A 19,226-nucleotide genomic window follows, 5' to 3' on the forward strand; every position below is an offset into this window, starting at 1 on the left:
GTGACTCTTAACAAGATACAGAACGGCCCTCACATATTGTTCCTAAGTTTCTATCATACTGCTAGTAGGCATGAGTAGAAGCTGGTATATCACTTTATATGTAATTTGACACTGTTTATTGTCTTTATGACTTTAAAAGCACTACAGGTCTTTTACATATTGTGATATAGGTGTAATGTTGAATAGATGCACTTGTATATGCACTTTGTTTTTAAATTGACATTTGTCTTGAGTGTTGCGCCGATATACAGATCTTTTTGTCCACTATTGCAGAAGTTTGGGGTACTTTGTACCCGTATGTAATAAGTATGGAGATCTCTATTATCATATATATGCGGCGCCATACTCAATAGGCAAATACATAAACGTATTGGGTTATTAAATCGTTGCCGCAAAAACCGTGTTTTGATTACATGTTGCCAAGGCAACACCGGCTCCACGATCTCACAGGGCGCACAGTTCAGCGCACCCTGATGATGTCAGACGCCGATTTCACACACGGAGAACTGGCGGCATGTGATGCACTCAAACAGTATTTAGGTGGTGGTCTGGGGTAAGTTATCTATGAAGCTTTTAATATTTATTTTTGTCACATTTGATAAAGGTACAATGATGTACCGAAACGTCATGGTAATATAATTGTTTTAATGGATTAATTAAAGGATTACATTTTAAAAGACCAGTGAGTGCCTGTGTTCTTGGAGAGGATACGGATTTGGTTTGCAGTGCACCTTGGCAGTTGAATCGGTGTAAGATTGTGCTGTCCTCTATCTGGACAATATATATATATATATATATATATATATATATATATATATATATATATATATATATATATATATATATATATATATGTATGTTCTATTCCACATCTCTATTGTTCTCACTTTTTTTCCTTCATTTTCTACTACTTCTCTTATTGTTCCTTAGGAACCTTTACCATTTGGGAAGGGTTTCATCTGTATTTCTAAACTATATTGCTATCACAGTTTAACATTCATAGCAAAATAGCCCAATTAGTTGTTGTAAGGAAATCACAAATTATTTTCTTCTATATGTGTTGGTTATTTTTATCATATTTGATAAATGTTAAATAAGATTAATATCTATAGGTAGATTCGTTTACCAAATTGAAGGATGCAATGCACCTCTATTTTTAATATTTTTAATATTTTAGAATGTTTTTTATGTAGCTTTTATGAGGTTGGTATTTGGAACCTTTTTAAATATGAAGATTTTATTTGAAATGAACTGTATTATCAAATTGGGTGTTCTTATTATAATAAGTATTATTGTTAATTCATAAGATATTCATTATTCCAGAGGAAAAGACTCCCCTCAGGGATATGATTTTAATTTTTATTTTTCAAATAGCTTTGTAAAACAAGCTTTTTCAATATGTGTGTTGATACTCTTGTTTAGATACAGATAGGAATCACTTTAAGGTTGTGTATTTTCCTATTGTCAATCAGTATACTAATCGCAATAATAATAAGACATTCATTGTTCGTAATTCAATATATTGTATTTAACGCTCTTAAGCGCGACATTTTTCACATGAGATTTTTATAGCCCAATAAGTGCTTATGCGCTAACTGTAGAAATCTGCCCTAATTGGCCATATAATGGAATAGTCACGCTCTCACCCTATTGGTGGAGCTTTCCACACCCTCGTCTAAACGTTTAGAGCCAAAGGAGCGCTTCGGTGCATGCGCTATAAGGCCTCTCTCACAGGCCACATAATGAGTCGTCATATGAGAGGAGCATTTCACACCCCTAGAATGGGCCAATTACTGCCGTTTAGAGACGGCATTAGTCTCACACCCTTTAGATTGCCCGGGCTGGTAACGCAATCACATGGAGTAGAATGGGCCAATACCTGCCGTTAAGAGGCGGCGGCAATTACACTCACATGAATTTAAAGTCCCACATTGTTTATTAATTCATTATGAAACAATCCTCTGATGAAGAAGGTAACCTATTCTTTGATACATTTGAAACGCGTAAGGAGAACATTTTTAAGAGACTGTATAAGATTATACATTTTATACGCTTTTACACTGTTCCTGCATGTATGGTTGATGGAATTTGGCATACGAATGTAATCTTGGGAATTGCACCTGTTGTCACCAACAATACTACATGTTTAACTGATACCTCATATTGGATTCAGGTTTGCAAATGCACTCATAGAACAGACCTGGAAGGAAGGATAAGAAGCGGCTTCCAGAATTGCTACGGGACGGATTGCCTTAAAGGGACGCAATTACTTACCTCATAGGATTGAGGTTGTTTTAGTAAGTGGCAATATAAATATATATCTTGAAGCGCCAAGGTCTCAACCATACAAGCTATACTCCAAAATACGGAATCTCCCAAACGGATCCCCAAATGTCAATATTACAAAGTGCTAGGTGAGTACAGCGCTACAGTACCCTAAGGAAGGGTATGTGGCTTAAATATGGTGTCCACGATTGGTTATACCATCTATAGGCGTTAATTGGATAGGCCTAACTAGACGTATGTTTAATAAAAGTAAAAATCGAGGATATGGTAAGTAAATGTGCCTATAAACTTAGATTATAACATTTAATAAGCATAAACATTTAAAATCCTTGACAATTAGAGCTGCATAAAATACAATATATTCACAAAGAAAACTTTAAAAACAAACTAATGGTACCATTATGTATCCATGGAGAAAAGTGTCCAATTGGGTATAGTTCTTAGTCCTGAGAGTCCAAAAAAAAAGGGGTAATGATCCTATATGTGTCGAACTGATTCCAATAATATTGTATTCAAATTATATATGTTAAAGTGATCACTCTGTGAATGCGAAAAAATGTGAACTCAAAAATGGAAACAAAATTTTCAAAGTGCTATTTCAGCTGTGGGCAAAAATACTGAAAAATGATGAAAAAATGAAAAATTTTAAAATTAAAAATGAAATTTCAAAAGGTGGAAAAAATTGTGAAAAAAGGTTAAAAATATATAGATTATAGTGGGGTGTACACCAAAAAATGCCTTAGTGAATGTTTGGTATGTCCCTGGGATATTCAAATAAAACAAATTGTCCCAAAAAATCCCAAAATAAATTAGTGGTGCTTGAAGAATATCCAAACAAGTATAGTTGTAAGATTCCTAAAATGTTGATTATCTTCTTAGGGAATGTATTGGTGATGTATTAGAACTTTAGTGATGCCATCTTGACCTATAGAATGATACAAAAACAAAAACAAACATAGTGCAATAAAGCTACTATATAGTGGAAATAAAGGTGTTAAACTCACCAACTGAGATCCTGAGCCGTAATACCAGTATCTACGCGTTTCGGTCCACAAAAGACCTTTCTCAAGACTGGTACCGGCTCTAGTGTTTGCCCACCTTAAATGTGTTGGTTATCCAATGAGAATGGATCAATTTGGCGCCTAAAGTTCGCGCCGAAAAAAACCACGGCTCAGGATCTCAGTTGGTGAGTTTAACACCTTTATTTCCACTATATAGTAGCTTTATTGCACTATGTTTGTTTTTGTTTTTGTATCATTCTATAGGTCAAGATGGCATCACTAAAGTTCTAATACATCACCAATACATTCCCTAAGAAGATAATCAACATTTTAGGAATCTTACAACTATACTTGTTTGGATATTCTGCAAGCACCACTAATTTATTTTGGGATTTTTTGGGACAATTTGTTTTATTTGAATATCCCAGGGACATACCAAACATTCACTAAGGCATTTTTTGGTGTACACCCCACTATAATCTATATATTTTTAACCTTTTTTCACAATTTTTTCCACCTTTTGAAACTTCATTTTTAATTTTAAAATTTTTAATTTTTTCATCATTTTTCAGTATTTTTGCCCACAGCTGAAATAGCACTTTGAAAATTTTGTTTCCATTTTTGAGTTCACATTTTTTCGCATTCACAGAGTGATCACTTTAACATATATAATTTGAATACAATATTATTGGAATCAGTTCGACACATATAGGATCATTACCCCCTTTTTTTTGGACTCTCAGGACTAAGAACTATACCCAATTGGACACTTTTCTCCATGGATACATAATGGTACCATTAGTTTGTTTTTAAAGTTTTCTTTGTGAATATATTGTATTTTATGCAGCTCTAATTGTCAAGGATTTTAAATGTTTATGCTTATTAAATGTTATAATCTAAGTTTATAGGCACATTTACTTACCATATCCTCGATTTTTACTTTTATTAAACATACGTCTAGTTAGGCCTATCCAATTAACGCCTATAGATGGTATAACCAATCGTGGACACCATATTTAAGCCACATACCCTTCCTTAGGGTACTGTAGCGCTGTACTCACCTAGCACTTTGTAATGTTTTAGTAAGTGGGCATTTATCACTTGTGTGTGGATAACATATGAATAGGATCCTACGCCTAACAATTGGGGACTTATTGTGTGTGCTTTACATTTTGGACAACTAATTTTATGAACTGATTAATTAATTTTTAGTCTTTGAGGAGAAAAAAACACACTGTGAAAAACTATAGCTCTAAAAGGAGTATATATTTATATTCGATCCATTTAGGATCTTGGTGTGCATCTTTTTTTTTTTTAAATAATTTTTATTGAGGGTACAACAGTTACAAAAATAAAATTCAGTTTGCACAATTAAACAGAGGACACATGCTAAATAATAAAGCAAATACCTTAAACAGAAAATTACACAAGATCAGATATAGGGTTAAATCTCATGTTACACTAGTTTCATACAATTCCCACAATAAAACATAGATCAGATGTATAATAATTGGGGAGCAAACCTAAAACACCCTCTTTTTCCTCAGAACTAGCTGAGGCCACTCTAGGACCCCAATGGATTCAATGTACTGATCAGAGGATTTTTAAATAGCACAGGCCACTCTTAGGCCTGCTTTTAGTACTCTCCTTCATATATCTACCAGGACCATGGATAGGTCCGGAAATCCAATACTAAAACTGAAGGAGGACAAAAGAACAGACATGACAGAGACTCGTAACATGTAATATAATATTAGCTAACACAGTGTCCTAAAAACAAAACTACAAAAACTACTTTACAGACAGACTAATATGTTTAAAATTGTAACTGATAACATTATTATAGCTGAAATAAGCTCAGAAAATATAGAGTCTGAGATGTCAGAAAATTTGAAAGCTAATATGATATAAATACAAATACCACTAGGATTACAGGACCCTAAGGTTGCCTGAGGACAGTTAAATGGGTATATCACCCTACTGGGCAATCTCCTTAAAAACTGCAGCGTCTATCTGTTATATACTAAGCTTAGGACTGTAAATTTTGGTAAGCCCGAGTAGAGATGGAGCAATACATTGTTTTCCTAGTATTATAAGAGTTAGGGGATAAATTTGCATAAGTTGGCAATGCAGTGAATATCTCCCCTAAGAGCAACTATCTATGCAAAGTTTACAATTCAAATTAATCAGCGCCTCTATTTTGTTTCAATAAGGCTGCGCCTCATCATCTATACCACCCAAGTCTGCTAACAGGATCTTACTCTCTGACGTACATAAAAGACACATATAACAGCCACAACCGATACCTATAAAACCTAAACACAATCCCAGTGGTTCTAACATTTACAATAGATATATATGTGAGTTAACAGTCATACCCAAATTATAAAAAATAAACAACCTGTAGACAGTAGGACATATAAGCATAGTCATGATGGTTCTTATCAGTGTTAAGGTCCGGGGAGCCGTTTTTACATATATAGGAGGACATACTATGATGGAGGCTCTACGAACTGGGCAGAGACTGCGTAACTCTGCCAAGAAAGAGAGTGTGGAGGATAAGCTATTGATCCCAGGGGGGGGGGGGGGGCGGATATAAAACTGGTTATGGAGTCCCCTTCTTCAAACAGATTATTTAACCTAACCCACATATGTTGTATATGGTCTCATCAAAATAATACACATTATCCAGAGGAGACTGCAGACATAGATACAATCATATTATAAAATATATGTGACAAGAAGTATGTATAGTTGTTGTGGGTTACCTTCAGTAAATAAGGACTCTAAAGATGCTAAGATTAGTAACTATCTATTTATATAGTATAAGTACTTGGGACAGCTTCACTGACACTTACATATTAGGCCTAAACAACAGTGACCCTACCCACTTTACTCAGATCTCACCTTAAAAAATCATGAAAGCTTATAGTGTGTATAAACATCTCTCTCCCGACCATTAGTTCATACATGAGCTCTCTAATAAAGTCTCAGGCAAAGTTGCCATCATGAAGCAGGAGAAGAGAAAAAAAAAGGACAGGGAGTCACTGGGTTTACTGCACAGGGATGAAGCATTATGCTGGAGCGGCTGTGCATAGCCGCAAAGAGAGTCAACCCACTCCTTTTTTCTGGTAATTTGTGCAACAGAGTAGTCACACTGTAAAGCACCAGGGCAATGTAATACATGGGACTGCCCAGATGGATGATGCACCTCCGGAGTTACAACTTCTTGATCAGGAATACTCACGGGCCTCTCCCCCACCTTCTCAGTGGCCCCTATGGCCGTCTCTTTCTGCAGGCACTCATGGTCCACACCGTGCTCTTGAGGATCAACCACATCTCCCCACTCACAGAAATATGGTGAGTGCCCTCTACTTATTTGGGCTGGGATAGCGTCTAAGAGACAGGTAGTTTCTGATAGAGGGTGTCGGGCAGGATTTCCTGAGGTACCTATCCCATATGCGCCAGGTGCCACAGCCGTTCTCTCAAAAAGCCTAACGTCATCTTCATCCGTGCCCTGAGGTCTACTAAGTAGCACAAGCCGGTCTAGCCTGCTCATCAGCTTGCGATCAAAATCTGCAAAGAGGGCTAGTATGGCCATGTGGGAATCCTCCATGTCCGTCTCACCACCCAGCAGGCCTCAGAGAGCCGCCCCGACCGCCAACAGCAAAGCGCTCCCGGTGTCTCCTCCAGTCTCTATAGCAAACTCTGTGGCAGGGATTAGAATATGTCTCATTAGTTAAGGGGTATCAAGTAAAAAATAGCCCCCAAAATCCTCAACAGGGTCGGGAGCTATTATAATGTGCATCCAGTCACTTCGGCGGTTAGGTCCGTCCCCCCGGTGTGCATGTTTTTACCTGATTTTATTTAATGTAACCTAAATTTTGGGGTTATCTTAATTTTATACCTGTGTAGCATTGTGTTATTTATTCACACTATACATCCTCTGTTATACATATATATACATATCGTTTACATGAACAGTGCGCCTTGAAACCAATCTTCTCACTCATATATACATATATACACACACACACACACACACAGTATATATCGCCAGTAGCCCAGCACTCCTTCCACAACTGTGTAATCACAGCCTGGGTGCTATCCTCAAATAAGTATGTAGAAATGACTAGATGTGGGAGGGCACTCACAGGACTTATATAGAAGTACAAAAAAGTGCAATTTTATTTCCAAAATATGCTTCACATTAATTTCAAGTATCAACGTTTCGACCCATATGTGGGCCTTCTTCAAGACAATTTATGATCTAAAAAAACACAAAATATACTTATTGGAATCTAAGTGAACTATAAAACATACAAAACACATATTAAAATATAAATACAATAGTGACAGCCCGTCACCATAAAACAAAATGTATTACACAGCTCATTTTTTAGCTTAATTTATTAAAAACCAAGGAAAAAAAGAGGGGTTAACTTTCACAAGAACTATACCATCAATTAGCAACTACCAATACGGCCCCTCATACAAGAGGCACAAACCTCAGGGTGCTGGTTGTATCCAATATTAAACACCACTCACATTAAATAAGTACCTTTCCCACAGGTAAGGACAACTTGATTGGTCATAGAAAATTCCACAACACACATGAGTGCATACACACACCCCTGTGCAAAATAAACAATTTACCACAATATCTACCGTATCAGACCCTAAAAAATGGGGGCTAACCAGTATCAATGCTATGGACCAGAATAACGCTATTTATATCCTATTTAAGGAACACCCTAAACTTAAAAGGGTAATACAGTATAACTACCTTTCTGATTTAAGACTGTATGTGACAGGAGTCCCACCTGTTGTATCATATACATATAGCCCGATATAGCATCCCTATATGGACAGCCTCTTAGTAAGTTTGAATTCATATAGCAGAGGGCTTTCGACCTCATAAGGCCTCACATATAAGTGAAATTTTTTTTTATATACTCACGAGTATATTTGTGAGCAGCAAGTCCCTAGACTGCTACTCCAAACAGTTTAAACAAATCAAATCACATATGAACGGATCAAAGTACATAGCCTCTCGTAGCACCTAAACCCATCAAACAACAGCTAGATGACATGAATTAACTCCAACGCTATATTATAGAGACCAGAAATGTCATGTAACACAACACGGCATACAGCACAAAAATTGCTGAAAAAAAATAACCAATATGACCTCTCTATCAAACGGTCAATATATACCGCAAGGATAATCCAGTCTGCAAGACTATAACACACAAATCAGCCAGGAGCGATATCATTAGTATAATAACATCTCACTTTTGTCATGCAGCTCGCATCACCTTCCAACGGTATTCAAACCGAACTCCCAGCAAAACAGCATGATCAAAGATACCGGAAACGACCCAATGCGTCTATTAAATAGAGCAGCCGGTGATGGATCTCTACCCTTCAAGGGTAAACCACCCCCTAGACTAGTTCATAAGAGTGGTCGTAGTTTTAAATCTTTGCTAATGAAAACAGATCCCTGGAAGAAGGAAATGACATGGCTCCAGAAAGTAAAAAAATGTTGCTACAAATGTGGCAGCTGTGTGACCTATAATTCCCTCCTCAAAGGAGAGACGTTCCACCATCCAGGAACAACTAAGACCTTTTGGATCAGACATCGGCTTACTTGCACTTCAGACTTTGTAATATACTTCCTGTCTTGCCCCTGTGGACGTTACTATGTTGGCAAGACTAGTACTACCTTTCATGAGAGACTGGCCAATCACAAGAGTGCTATTAGAACTGCCTTTCAAGATGGACAGTGAAGTTTGTGCCTCTTGTATGAGGGGCGGTACTGGTAGTTGCCAATTGATGGTATAGTTCTTGTGAAAGTTAACCCCTCTTTTTTCCTTGGTTTTTAATAAATTAAGCTAAAAAATGAGCTGTGTGATAAATTTTGTTTTATGGTGGCGGGCTGTCACTATTGTATTTATCTTTTAATATGTGTTTTGTATGTTTTATAGTTCACTTAGATTCCAATAAGTATATTTTGTGTTTTTTTAAATCATAAATTGCCTTGAAGAAGGCCCACATATGGGTCGAAACGTTGACACTTGAAATTAATGTGAAGCATATTTTGGAAATAAAATTGCACTTTTTTGTACTTCTATATAAGTCCTGTGAGTGCCCTCCCACATTAGTCATTTATATATATATATATATATATATATATATATATATATATATATACACACATGTATATATATATATATATATACACATACATATATGTGTGTGTGTATATGTGTGGGAGTGTGCGTCTTTCTCACCTAACACTATTCTCATCTATATTGTGGCAACACACCTACCGGACAAGCTCATATGTTTCCCCAAGCAATGGATTGAATGGCTTTCCTGTTCGCTCCCACTGTGATGCAACAGCTGAGACAGCAAAAGCAGCTACACACTATGAAAAAGAAACAAAAAACAGAATTTATGCTTACCTGATAAATTACTTTCTCCAACGGTGTGTCCGGTCCACGGCATCATCCTTACTTGTGGGAATATCTCTTCCCCAACAGGAAATGGCAAAGAGTCCCAGCAAAAGCTGGCCATATAGTCCCTCCTAGGCTCCGCCCACCCCAGTCATTCGACCGACGGACAGGAGGAAAAAACAGGAGAAACTATAGGGTGCCGTGGTGACTGTAGTTAGAGAAAATAATTCATCAAACCTGATTAAAAAACCAGGGCGGGCCGTGGACCGGACACACCGTTGGAGAAAGTAATTTATCAGGTAAGCATAAATTCTGTTTTCTCCAACATTGGTGTGTCCGGTCCACGGCGTCATCCTTACTTGTGGGAACCAATACAAAAGCTTTAGGACACGGATGAAGGGAGGGAGCAAATCAGGTTACCTAAACGGAAGGCACCACGGCTTGCAAAACCTTTCTCCCAAAAATAGCCTCCGAAGAAGCAAAAGTATCAAATTTGTAAAATTTGGCAAAAGTGTGCAGTGAAGACCAAGTCGCTGCCTTATATATCTGATCAACAGAAGCCTCGTTCTTGAAGGCCCATGTGGAAGACACAGCCCTAGTAGAGTGAGCTGTGATTCTTTCAGGGGGCTGCCGTCCGGCAGTCTCGTAAGCCAATCGGATGATGCTTTTAAGCCAAAAGGAAAGAGAGGTAGAAGTCGCTTTTTGACCTCTCCTCTTACCAGAATAGATGACAAACAGAGAAGATGTTTGTCTGAAATCCTTTGTAGCTTCTAAATAGAATTTTAGAGCATGGACTACGTCCAAATTGTGCAACAAACGCTCCTTCTTTGAAACTGGATTCGGACACAAAGAAGGTACGACTATCTCCTGGTTAATATTTTTGTTAGAAACAACCTTTGGAAGAAAACCAGGCTTAGTACGCAAAACCACCTTATCTGCATGGAACACCAGATAGGGTGGAGAACACTGCAAAGCAGATAACTCAAACTCTTCTAGCAGAAGAAATAGCAACCAAAAACAAAACTTTCCAAGATAACAACTTAATATCTATGGAATGTAGAGGTTCAAACGGAACCCCTTGAAGAACTGAAAGAACTAGATTTAAACTCCAGGGAGGAGTCAAAGGTCTGTAAACAGGCTTGATCCTAACCAGAGCCTGAACAAATGCTTGAACATCTGGCACAGCTGCCAGTCGTTTGTGTAATAAGACAGATAAAGCAGAAATCTGTCCCTTTAGAGAACTCGCTGATAATCCTTTATCCAAACCTTCTAGTAGAAAGGAAAGGATCTTAGGAATTTTGACCTTATTCCATAAGAATCCCTTGGATTCACACCAGCAGATATATCTTTTCCATATTTTATGGTAAATTTTTCTAGTTACCGGTTTTCTGGCTTGAACTAGAGTATCTATCACAGAATCTGAAAACCCACGCTTTGATAGAATCAAGCGTTCAATTTCCAAGCCGTCAGCTGGAGGGAGACCAGATCTGGATGTTCGAATGGACCCTGTACAAGAAGATCCTGTCTCAGAGGTAGCTTCCATGGTGGAACCGATGACATATTCACCAGGTCTGCATACCAAGTCCTGCATGGCCACGCAGGGGCTATCAAAATCACCGGAGCCCTCTCCTGCTTGATCCTGGCTACCAGCCTGGGAATGAGAGGAAATGGTGGAAACACATAGGCTAGGTTGAAGGTCCAAGGCGCTACTAATGCATCCACTAGAGTCGCCTTGGGATCCCTGGATCTGGACCCGTAGCAAGGAACCTTGAAGTTCTGACGAGACGCCATCAGATCCATGTCTGGAATGCCCCATAATTGAGTCAACTGGGCAAAGATCTCCGGGTGGAGTTCCCACTCCCCCGGATGGAAAGTCTGACGGACTCAGGTAATCCGCTTCCCAGTTTTCCACACCTGGGATGTGGATCGCAGATAGGTGGCAGGAGTGATCCTCCGCCCATTGTATTATTTTGGTCACTTCTTTCATCGCCAGGGAACTCCTTGTTCCCCCCTGATGATTGATATAAGCAACAGTCGTCATGTTGTCTGATTGGAATCTTATGAATCTGGCCTTTGCTAGCTGAGGCCAAGCCCTGAGAGCATTGAATATCGCTCTCAGTTCCAGAATGTTTATCGGGAGAAGAGACTCTTCCCGAGACCATAGTCCCTGAGCTTTCAGGGATTCCCAGACCGCACCCCAGCCCACTAGACTGGCGTCGGTCGTGACGATGACCCACTCTGGTCTGCGGAAGCTCATTCCCTGGGATAGGTGGTCCAGGGTTAGCCACCAACCGAGTGAATCTCTGGTCTTCTGATCTACTTGAATCACTGGAGACAAGTCTGTATAGTCCCCATTCCACTGTTTCAGCATGCACAGTTGTAATGGTCTTAGATGAATTCGCGCAAAAGGAACTATGTCCATTGCTGCAACCATCAACCCTACTACTTCCATGTACTGAGCTACGGAAGGATGAGGAATAGAATGAAGAACTTGACAAGTGTTTAGAAGTTTTGACTTTCTGACTTCTGTCAGGAAAATCCTAATTTCTAAAGAATCTATTATTGTTCCCAAGAAAGGAACTCTTGTCGACGGAGACAGGGAACTTTTTCTCTATGTTCACCTTCCATCCGTGAGATCTGAGAAAGGCCAGAACGATGTCTGTATGAGCCTTTGCCTTTGAAAGAGACGACGCTTGTATTAGAATGTCGTCCAAGTATGGTACTACTGCAATGCCCCTCGGTCTTAGAACCGCTAGAAGGGACCCGAGTACCTTTGTGAAAATCCTTGGAGCAGTGGCTAACCCGAATGGGAGGGCCACAAACTGGTAATGTTTGTCCAGAAAGGCGAACCTTAGGAACTGATGATGTTCTTTGTGGATAGGGATATGTAGATACGCATCCTTTAGATCCACGGTAGTCATAAATTGACCTTCCTGGATTGTAGGTAGAATCGTTCGAATGGTTTCCATTTTGAACGATGGTACTCTGAGAAATTTGTTTAGGATCTTTAAATCCAGAATTGGTCTGAAGGTTCCCTCTTTTTTGGGAACTATGAACAGATATGAGTAAAATCCCATTCCTTGTTCCGCCATTGGAACTGGGTGTATCACTCCCATTTTTAACAGGTCTTCTACACAATGTAAGAATGCCTGTCTCTTTATTTGGTTTGAGGATAAGTGAGATATGTGGAACCTTCCCCTTGGGGGTAGTTCCTTGAATTCCAGGAGATAACCCTGAGAAACTATTTCGAGCGTCCAGGGATCCTGAACATCTCTTGCCCAAGCCTGAGCAAAGAGAGAGAGTCTGCCCCCTACTAGATCCGGTCCCGGATCGGGGGCTACTCCTTCATGCTGTTTTGTTAGCAGCAGCAGGCTTCTTGGCCTGCTTACCCTTGTTCCAGCCTTGCATCGGTTTCCAGGCTGGTTTGGTTTGTGAAGCGTTACTCTCTTGTTTAGAGGATGCAGAGTTAGAAGTCGTCCGTTCCTGAAATTGCGAAAGGAACAAAAATTAGACTTATTCTTGGCTTTGAAAGGTCTATCTTGTGGAAGGGCGTGGCCCTTTCCCCCAGTGATGTCAGAAATAATCTCTTTCAATTCTGGCCCAAAGAGAGTTTTACCCTTGAAGGGGATATTAAGTAATTTTGTCTTGGAAGATACATCCGCTGACCAAGACTTTAGCCAAAGCGCTCTGCGCGCCACAATTGCAAACCCTGAATTTGTCGCCGCTAATCTAGCTAATTGCAAAGCGGCATCTAAAATAAAAGAATTAGCCAACTTGAGTGCGTGAACTCTGTCCATAACCTCCTCATACGGAGTCTCTCTACTGAGCGACTTTTCCAGTTCCTCGAACCAGAACCACGCTGCTGTAGTGACAGGAACAATGCACGAAATGGGTTGCAGGAGGTAACCTTGCTGTACAAAAATCTTTTTAAGCAAACCCTCCAACTTTTTATCCATAGGATCTTTGAAAGCACAATTATCCTCGATAGGGATAGTAGTGCGTTTGTTTAGAGTAGAAACTGCCCCCTCGACCTTAGGGACTGTCTGCCATAAGTCCTTTCTGGGGTCGACCATAGGAAATAATTTCTTAAATATAGGAGGGGGGACAAAAGGTATGCCGGGCCTCTCCCACTCCTTATTCACTATGTCCGCCACCCGCTTGGGTATAGGAAAAGCGTCGGGGTGCACCGGAGATGCTCTAATTTAAATTTAAATGTCACAACATCAGGTTCAGCCTGTTGAGAAATTCTACCTGAATCTGAAATTTCCCCATCTGACAAAACCTCCCTCATGGCCCCTTCAGATTGGTGTGAGGGTATGACAGAGCAATTATCATCAGCGCCCTCCTGCTCTTCAGTGTTTAAAACAGAGCAATCGCGCTTTCTCTGATATGCAGGCATTTTGGATAAAATATTTGCTATGGAGTTATCCATTACAGCCGTCAATTGTTGCATGGTAATAAGCATTGGCGCGCTAGAAGTACTAGGGGCCTCCTGCGTGGGCAAAACTGGTGTAGACACAGAAGGAGATGATGTAGAACCATGTCTACTCCCTTGAGGAATCATCTTGGGCAATTTCATTATCTGTGGCAGTACTGTCCTTACTTTGTTTGGACGCTATGGCACAATTATCACACAATCACATTGGCTTTCATACATATAGAACATAGCTTATCTGAAGGTGCAGACATGTTAAACAGGCTTAAACTTGTCAATAAAGTACAAAAAAACCTTTTTAAACAAAACGTTACTGTCACTTTAAATTTTAAATAGTGCACACTTTATTACTGAATATGTGAAAAAGTATGAAGGAATTGTTAAAAAATTACCAAATTTTCACCACAGTGTCTTAAAGCATTCAAGGTATTGCACACCAATTTTCAAAGCTTTAACCCTTAAATTAAAGAAACCGGAGCCGGTTACAGTTTTAACCCCTCTACAGTCCCAGCTACAGCCTTTGCTGCGACTTTACCAAACCCAGAGGGGAATACGATACCAAATGAAGCCTTCTAGGAAGTTTTCCAACTACTTTGGGATCCTCACACATGCATCTGCATGTCTGCTCTCAAAAAGTAACTGCGCAGTAATGGCGCGAAAATGAGGCTCAGCCTACAACTGGGAAGGCCCTTCCTGACTGGAAAGGTGTCTAACACAGTGCCTGACGTTAAAAAACGTTCCCCAAGCTTATAAGTGTGAATTACAAGCATAAACATGTATAAAATGCCCAAATAAAGCAATCAATTTTGCCCATAAAAGTGTCTACCAGTTTTATAGCCCATATTAAGCCCTTTATTCTGTTTGAGACTAAGAAAATGGCTTACCGGTCCCCATGAGGGGAAATGACAGCCTTCCAGCATTACACAGTCTTGTTAGAAATATGGCTAGTCATACCTTAAGCAGAAAAAGTCTGCTGTTTCCCCCAACTGAAGTTACTTCATCTCAACAGTCTTATGTGGAAACAGCACCCGATTTTAGTTACTATCTGCTAAAATCATCTTCCTCTCACAAACAGATTCTTCATCTTTTTCTGTTTCAGAGTAAATAGTACATACCAGCACTATTTTAAAATAAACTCTTGATAGTAGAATAAAAAACTACAACTAAAACACCACATACTATTAACCATCTCCGTGGAGATGTTGCCTTTGCAACGGCAAAGAGAATGACTGGGGTGGGCGGAGCCTAGGAGGGACTATATGGCCAGCTTTGCTGGGACTCTTTGCCATTTCCTGTTGGGGAAGAGATATTCCCACAAGTAAGGATGACGCCATGGACCGGACACACCAATGTTGGAGAAATATAGATTTATAAAAAAGTACAAGAAAAAAGTAAATGTGGTCCATAAAATAAAAATTGAAAATAAGATTTCTACTTAGGGTTAGCCAATTTCTTCATGTTATGAATGACACAATAAAATGCAAAACCCTGATTGCATAGGCACCCACATACAGGAGGCAGAAACATAAGTGACTTTTCTTCCACCATAATTGCACTAGATTTTAAAGAAACAGGGGCGGAGAAAGGAGAAGGTAGATTTTCACATGCTGTCAAATTAGAGGTCTACTCCAAAATTGTTATTGTTTAAAAAGATAGATAATCCTTTTATTTCCCATTCCCCGGTTTTGCATAATCAGCACTGTTATTTTAATACACTGTTTACCGTGTATCTAAGCCTTTGAAGGCTGCCCCCTTATCTCAGTTCTTTTGACAGACATGCATTTTAGCCAATCAGTGCTGACTCATAAATAACTTGACGGGGGTGAGCACCATGTTATCTATATGGCACACATGAACTAGCATGATCTAACTGTAAAAAAAAAAAAAAATGCAATGAGATAAGAGGCAGCCTTCAACGGTTAAGAAATCAGTTTATTAGCCTACCTAGGTTTAGCTTTCAACAAAGAATACCAAGGGAACAAGGCAAATTTGATGATAAAAGTAAATTGGAAAAATGTTTAAAATTGCATGTCCTATCTGATACATGAATGTTTACTTTTGACTTAAATGTGAAGAAACTAATATAAGTCTTATTTTCTCTCACTTTCCATCATGGCAAGAAGTAGAATTCTTTACATTAGGGTCCAAGCAAAAGCTCAACTAAAATGGAAAAGACTAAACAATGAAAAAAGTGGAGCGCAAAATTACATCTCAAGCTAAAAACCGTTTTATTGCTAACACGTATGCTGGACAAACACAAGATCCTAAAAGAAATAGCATATCACTGTATAAGAATCGTCTGTACAGTCCCTGAGGTAACTGGTATTCATGTGTCATGCTAGTCTGTCTCTAATGGTATACTGGACGATAACTGCAGGTGGAGTATGGTAGCCTTGAGGGAAATAAGTTTTATTCTGCATTCAAATTTATGTTTATGAATTTTGTTCGTTCATAGAAATCATATTCCACTTTAAAAAGGATATGAAGCCCATTTTTTTTCTTTCATGATTGAGATAGAGCATGCAATTTTAAGCAACTTTCAAATTTACTGCTATTATCAATGTCTTCATTCTCTTGGTATCCATTTAAAAAGCACGAATGTAAGCTTAGGAGCCAGCCAATATTTGGTTCAGCAAGCGCTACCCAGGGCGCTGAACCCAAAATGGGCCGGCTCCTAAGCTTACATTCCTGCTTTTTCAATTAAAGATACCAAGAGAACAAAGAAAAATTGATAAGAGGCAAATGTGTGTCGTCACCAGCTACCTCCCAGTAGTGCACCACTGCTGTACAATATGGTGACAGTAATTTAGTTTGAACTGATTAAAGCCTTATCAGAAATGTCACTATTTCCTCAATCTGTCTACTGCCTAACCTCTACAAAGTATATATATATATATATATATAATATCTAAAAACCATTGAAATAAATGCTGTAAGTACAATATTCCAAGAAATGCTGGTAAACAAGGCACAATAAACATACAAATGTTTTTTCTAAAAGCAGGTTCCTATACAGGTCTTTAGCCTGGACATAGTAACGTGTTAAATGGTACTAATGCAGGTAAAAAAAGTCACTTAATGTAATACATTTGGAATATGATCTCACCTTATTTGGTTTAGCCTAAAATTAAATTCATAATTAGTTCAAATAATTGAATACATTTTCACAGACTTGTGGTGTTCTGCATACAGGAAACAAGAGGATTTTCACATCACCGTTGTGAAACATTGCTGTCAAATACTGCATGATGAATTTCATTTTATTATAATAAAAAACACAGCAGGTGTCTTTGCTCTTATGCATCACGTGTGTAAACATATTCTAGACTAATTGGAACCTGTGACAAAATGTCCATATCACTTAATACAACAGACAGTGAACACACAGCTTCTACTGATGTGCATATGGTACAAATAATACATCACCTTCATTCTCTCCACTGTGTCTGTACACAGGTTTGCTTTGTGGATGAGGTATGTGTGCTCCATGTATTCTGAAAGTCGCTGTAGGAAGCTTAGTGGCTCGTTAAATATAACTGGCATGGTAATCTTGGATAATTCCTGTATTAAATATAAATGGAAACTGTTAACACATAATGGATTGTCAAACACCAAACAAAACGGGTGGGGGCTTGATGTGGAGAAAGCAGCATATTCAGACATCCTAAGCAAAGCTAAAATACTATTCTAAATTCTAAGCCAAAGCAACAAATAGTTCATCCAATCTGTTCTGCAAACCTAAGTAACTAATTAGCAGCCCACTTCTATGATCTACATTGTATGGGGAGTTCTGAAAACGAGTCCCTCAACAGTACACACTAAACACAACGTTACTATAAACCAGTTGATTTTATGCAAGATAATCTAAAACTGTCATATGGCTAATCAACACAGTAAAGATAAGTATGTTCTTAATAAAATACCTTCTGTTTAGTTTTCCATCTGTATTCAATAACCTCAGATATTTTTGAAAGCATTCCTTTATATTGCAATATTAGACTTTTTTTTACACTGATATACAAAATAGTACAATCAATATTAGATTAAGGAAACATTCATAATCATAGCATAATTCTGTCACCTTGCACATGGTACAGCAATCGGCAGCACTCAGCTCAATGTAACCAGTGTGTGTACAGATATACAAGCAGCAATATTGTAACATAATTTATGTAACAATGACGTTTCCAAACCCTGGGGTGAATCACAATCCTGTAGAAAAGTTTAAAAAATAAATTATCTACAAAAATGTTTCAATATACTGTACTTTAATGGGGATTTTCTGAACAAACTATTTAGATAAACTCTAATAAAGGATTGTGGGTAGTCCCCATATGCTTGTAAAAAGTCTGATATGTATGGGAACTTTTCTGGCTCCTACCAGACCATATAACCATTTACACAGGGCAATACCCAGCTCCCCTAGCAACTACACACAATCTACCACTTTCACATCCACAACAAATGCCAGGATTGTACCTAATTATAACGTACATTATCATCACTTTGGTCAAGGTATTTGAGAATAAAAAAAAATATAGGGAACACAATAAGAACTTTAAAATCTGCAGTTTAACATTTTCTACCTTGAGATGACAACATTTTTTGTCCCTGTGTGAAATATTGTTATTCTGCAGAACAAACATGATTATATATTACTTCATCCTTTCCTAATCTCTGCACATACACTTGTCTACATCACTCTATTGAAAGCAAAAACACAACGTACAACAACTGGCCTGCCCCCTTATGAGCTGGGCAAAGATTTAGGTAAAAAGAGATAATGGAGATGTAAACTAATATTTTAGGATCACCTATGTTGTACACATTTCTGTAACACTTAAAACCTGCACTTTAAAAAGGCTAAAAAGAAAAAAGAACACCTTAGGTTGTTTTATGATTTAAAGGGGGGGGGGGGGTGCAGACTAGGTTATGCCAAAGTATTCTTTTCCACTGTTAAAATGTATGATTTTTACCTAAAGGGATATTAAAGGAATAGTTTAGTCAAAATTGAATAAAAAAATAAACATGTTCTTCAAGTTTTTT

At 38.4% G+C, this 19,226-nt stretch overlaps 1 protein-coding gene across 1 annotated transcript in view; it reads right to left on the reverse strand.

The window, feature by feature from the left end:
* OSBPL1A (oxysterol binding protein like 1A) overlaps positions 1–19,226 on the reverse strand; it is a 702,947-nt gene that overhangs the window by 144,968 nt on the left and 538,753 nt on the right. The window contains 2 exon segments of the mRNA XM_053714984.1: positions 9,620–9,717; positions 17,607–17,741. Coding sequence (XP_053570959.1) covers positions 9,620–9,717; positions 17,607–17,741 — 233 coding nt within the window.

Source organism: Bombina bombina, chromosome 5 (genome assembly GCF_027579735.1).
Source record: "Bombina bombina isolate aBomBom1 chromosome 5, aBomBom1.pri, whole genome shotgun sequence".
In the NCBI taxonomy this organism is placed as follows: domain Eukaryota; kingdom Metazoa; phylum Chordata; class Amphibia; order Anura; family Bombinatoridae; genus Bombina; species Bombina bombina.